Raw genomic sequence first — 4,042 nt, forward strand, 5'->3', positions numbered from 1 at the left:
CCCCACAGGGTCCTTCCATCCAGAGGCTGGGAGCTCCCAGATGGCAGCGGGTAAACCTCGTCCATCCTCTGCTCCCTGTGCTGCCTCTGCACAGACGCCTTGCCATCATGGAGTCCACGGGACCCCTACACACTGTATGCACATCCGCAAATTCTATCTTATTTCAAATGCACCGAGGGAGTTGGCTATTTAAAGAATACTATGGAAGATCCTTTGGTAAAGACTGGGATCATTTTGATTTATTTTGAATGTAGTTTTGGATTTTCATCTCTCTAAGGGAGAAAGGGAGGCGTGAGGGAGAAGCTGTAGGCAGGTTTATATCTTTCCACAGCCTGCACCCACCTGCGTGGCTCAGCACGTCTAGATTTTATCTTCATTCAACAGACATAGCTTTGAGGCCTTCTATGTACCAGGTTCTCTGTGTGGGAGGTAGGGCTACAAAGATGGATGAGACCCACTTTCTGCCTCTGAGAGTCAGTGAGGGAGACACAGATGTGTGCTAGGTGCATCCACATAGGGATGTTCAGGGGGACTTACGTTTGCATAAGTTACGGAGGTGGGATGACCTCCACCTAGGACTGGGGAAAGCAGGGGAGTCTTCACGGAAGAGGTGGTCTTTAAGCAGCGTTTTGAAGGATGAGTGGAAGAGTTAAATAGGACAAGTAAGTAGAGGAAATGGCAGGTCGGTGTGGCTGGAGTGGAGGACGCAAGAAAGGCTGGGAGAAGCAGGACCAGGCCAGGTTGCCCTTGGAGGCCAGGCCAAGGAGCTGGTTTTGATTCCAAAAGCAGAGGATGAAAGTGGGTGATGTCACTCAAAGGAGTGATTTGACCTCCATTTGATTTAGGAAGTCCCCTTTGGCTGTGGCAGGAGTGGACATGAGGGGGTGGGGCTGGAAGGAGAAGGTGAACCTTGAGTCCTGAACCACAGATAAGGGGGCTGTGGATTTTGGGGAATGGAACTAACAAGAGGGCTCGTTTGATAGGGGAGAGGCGAGGAGAGGATCAGGGAGGTGGGGAAGGCACAGATGGATTGCGCAGCACACGGGTAGGTGGGAAAACGGACAAGATGTCAGGGCATTCCTGAAATGTGAGCAGTTGCTCTCTGGACTAGATTTGGGTCACCTGCCCAGAGTGAGGACATGGGGGTGGGAGAGGGGAGGGCCAGCTAAGTATGTGGTGTCCGTGGGTGTTTTCTTCCACTGTCCGAGGCTGCCAGGGCCAGAAGAGAGGGGTGGAGGTGGGAGTGACCCCAGGTGGGGGATCAGGGTCTGTTACCATGGACTGGCAATGTCTGGAAAGTCCAGGGATGTTGGCAACAGTATCATTCAAGTGTAGTCCAGGCCGGAGGGGAAAGAAGGAAGGTGGGGAGGGAGATGAGAGGAGAGGTGGTTGCTGGCTGAGCACAGAAAGCTGGGGAGAGGTGAGAGGATCCCTGACAAAATCACCCCACCAGCTGTGGGACTTCGGCCAGGTCTTCTCCATGCTCACTCGTTTTTTTTTTTTTTAGCTGAGCCATCCTGCTACCTGTTGGCAGCTCAGCAGCTGCTCAGCTCAGGCTGGACTCGAACCGCTGTTGCTCAGAGCTCAAACTCTTGAGCGAGCTCTTAACCAACTGAGCCACTCGGCCGGCCCTTCGTTTTTAAATGANCTGTTGCTCAGAGCTCAAACTCTTGAGCGAGCTCTTAACCAACTGAGCCACTCGGCCGGCCCTTCGTTTTTAAATGAGACAATACCTTCCTCAAAGGTTACATGTGTCAGCATTTATAAAGGGAGATCGTCAACAAGTTGAACCAACAACTGCCTGTGCAATCGAAGTTGCTTACACGGTGGCGTCCCCATACATGTTCCTTTCCTCATTCACCCTGGCACACACAGGGCACTGAACAGAGGTTTCAGGAGGCAGGACATGGGGATGGGGAAGACACGAGCTGTACCGCCTGCTTGCTGGATGATTAAACGAGCCTCATTGTAGAGAAAATGACAGTATCTACCTCAGAGGTCGCAAGAACTGAACAAGGCAATGTGGAGAAGTGGTGGCCCAGCCCTGACCCCTCAGCAGTCACGTTCCTTAAAACCTGATGGCCTCTTACTGCTCGCTTTTGCGAACTCCTGCGCAAGGGTAGCCTTTGTTCACAGAAGCCTGCTCTGCACACGGACGGACCACAGGGGCCAAGGAGTCAGTACCCCACTAACCAAAGGCAGGACAGGCGCCCACAGATCCAGCTTCCTTGCCTCCCTGCGGCCATTCAGAGTGCCCAGCAGGAAGGAAGGCTCCCAGTGACCCTCAAAGGCAACCTGCTCATTAGTGCAGTTGGGCTTCCCTCCTTTCCTTGTCTCATTTCCTCATCCCCCACTGGTGCTTTCTGGGGTTATCTCCCAACTAACTACAACTAAATCTGTGCACTCAAATCTCTGCCTCAGGGTCTGCTTCTTGGACACCCAATCCATGAGAGTGTGTAAGTGTGTGAAGAAGGACACTTGATAAATGTTAGCCGGCTCACTAGATGGAAAGTTTCATGAGGACAGAAAGTATCCATTGTGATACGACCTCCTCAAGGACGGGTCCTGGCAGAGCTGCTGAACTCATCAACACAGACGTGGTTCCTTCGGCCACCCTGTCCTTTTGGGTCCTCCCATGTTCAATCTCCCTCTCCTTTCTCCCCATCCTCTGTTTTCTTTCCTAACCCCCCCCCTTTTCTTCTCTTCCACCCTCCTTCCTCCTTCCACAGAGGAAGGAGCTCTGTGCCCCAAATGTCCCTCTAACTTCCCTAAGGTTAGAGCCCCGCAGCATTGTGACATCACTGTGCACAACCAATGGCTGCCCTCCTGGACCTCCTGGGGCCACCACCCTCCACTGACAGGGAGAAGCCACCTCCTGCAGGTCCCTTAACCCTCAGGGCAGCCGCCGGAGCATGGATCCCTCCTGAATCCACTCTTGGCTTCCATGTTCCTCACGGTCAAGCTGCTCCTGGGCCGGAGATGCAGCCTGAACGTGTCTGGGCAGGAGAGCGTGGCCATGCTGAAGAAGCTGGTGTCGAAGCCACTGCAGGTGCCTGCGGAGCAGCAGCACCTGCTGTTCCGTGGCCAGCTTCTGGCTGATGACAAGTGTCTGTCAGACTACTGCATCGGGCCCAATGCCTCCATCAGTGTTATCATGCAGCCCCTGGAGAAGACGGCGCCTGAGGAGGCCCTCCAGCCCCAGCCCCAGCCCCTGTGGCACCAGCTGGCCCGGGTCCTCGCCAAACACTTTGGGCCCCAGGACGCCAAGGCCGTGCTTTGGCTGCTGAGGCAGGAGCACGAGGAGCGCCTGCAGAGGATAAGCCTGGAGCACCTGGAGCAGCTGGCACGGACCTTCCTGGCGGAGGAGGCTGCAGAGGACAAGGAGCCTGAGGCTGTGGCCTCGGGGGCCCCCAGACGAGGACAAAGCTGATCAGTAAACCGGCTGTCCTACTTATTTGCATGCCCAAATTTGCCCAGCCTTGTCTTTAAGTGTTTCCTGGTTGACTCCCCAATAGCTGGTGTAGATGCATCCTCACTCCTTTTTGCTACTTCTAAGCAGCTGGGGGGATTTTGGACCCCTCTGTCATCTCTTGGGCCTGTGGTTTCCCCTCTGAAACACAGAATGATTCCACCCCATCATCATCTCCTAGAAGGAGTTCTGATCACCCCATGGGCAGCCCAAGAGGGTGGTCAAAGGCTGCCTCCCCCTCATAGGCTGGGCACCACCTCCTGGGTCAGGCAGTTTGCCCAGACATGCCCAGCAACCCCCTGGGCTCTAGCCAACCTCTATGGTTCTAGACAGACCCTCTTTTTTCTTTGAAACAGAAAGATAACGTGAATTCTCTTTCCTCCATCCTCAGGCCAGGGTACCTACCTCCAGACCCCAACAGCTGAGAGAAGGGGAATGTGGTTAGCTGCACCTACCCTTCTGGGTGAGGCTTTCCCTGCTGTCTGCCTGCTTATGACTCCACAGCTTAAAGACAGAGACAGCAGAAGTAGGAGTGGGGAGGGCTGGCCGAGTGGCTCAGTTGGTTAAGAGCTC

General features: G+C 54.5%; 1 protein-coding gene across 1 annotated transcript; it reads left to right on the forward strand.

Annotated features, from left to right (window-relative positions):
• Nucleotides 1–2,944: 2,944 nt before the first annotated feature.
• UBL4B (ubiquitin like 4B) lies at nt 2,945–3,430 on the forward strand. Its single transcript, XM_019624148.1, has one exon. It carries the CDS (start codon nt 2,945–2,947, stop codon nt 3,428–3,430), a length of 486 nt encoding a protein of 161 aa, XP_019479693.1.
• Nucleotides 3,431–4,042: the final 612 nt, after the last annotated feature.

The sequence above is a fragment of the Hipposideros armiger genome, unplaced genomic scaffold (genome assembly GCF_001890085.2).
Source record: "Hipposideros armiger isolate ML-2016 unplaced genomic scaffold, ASM189008v1 scaffold_581, whole genome shotgun sequence".
NCBI classification, from domain to species: Eukaryota; Metazoa; Chordata; class Mammalia; order Chiroptera; family Hipposideridae; genus Hipposideros; species Hipposideros armiger.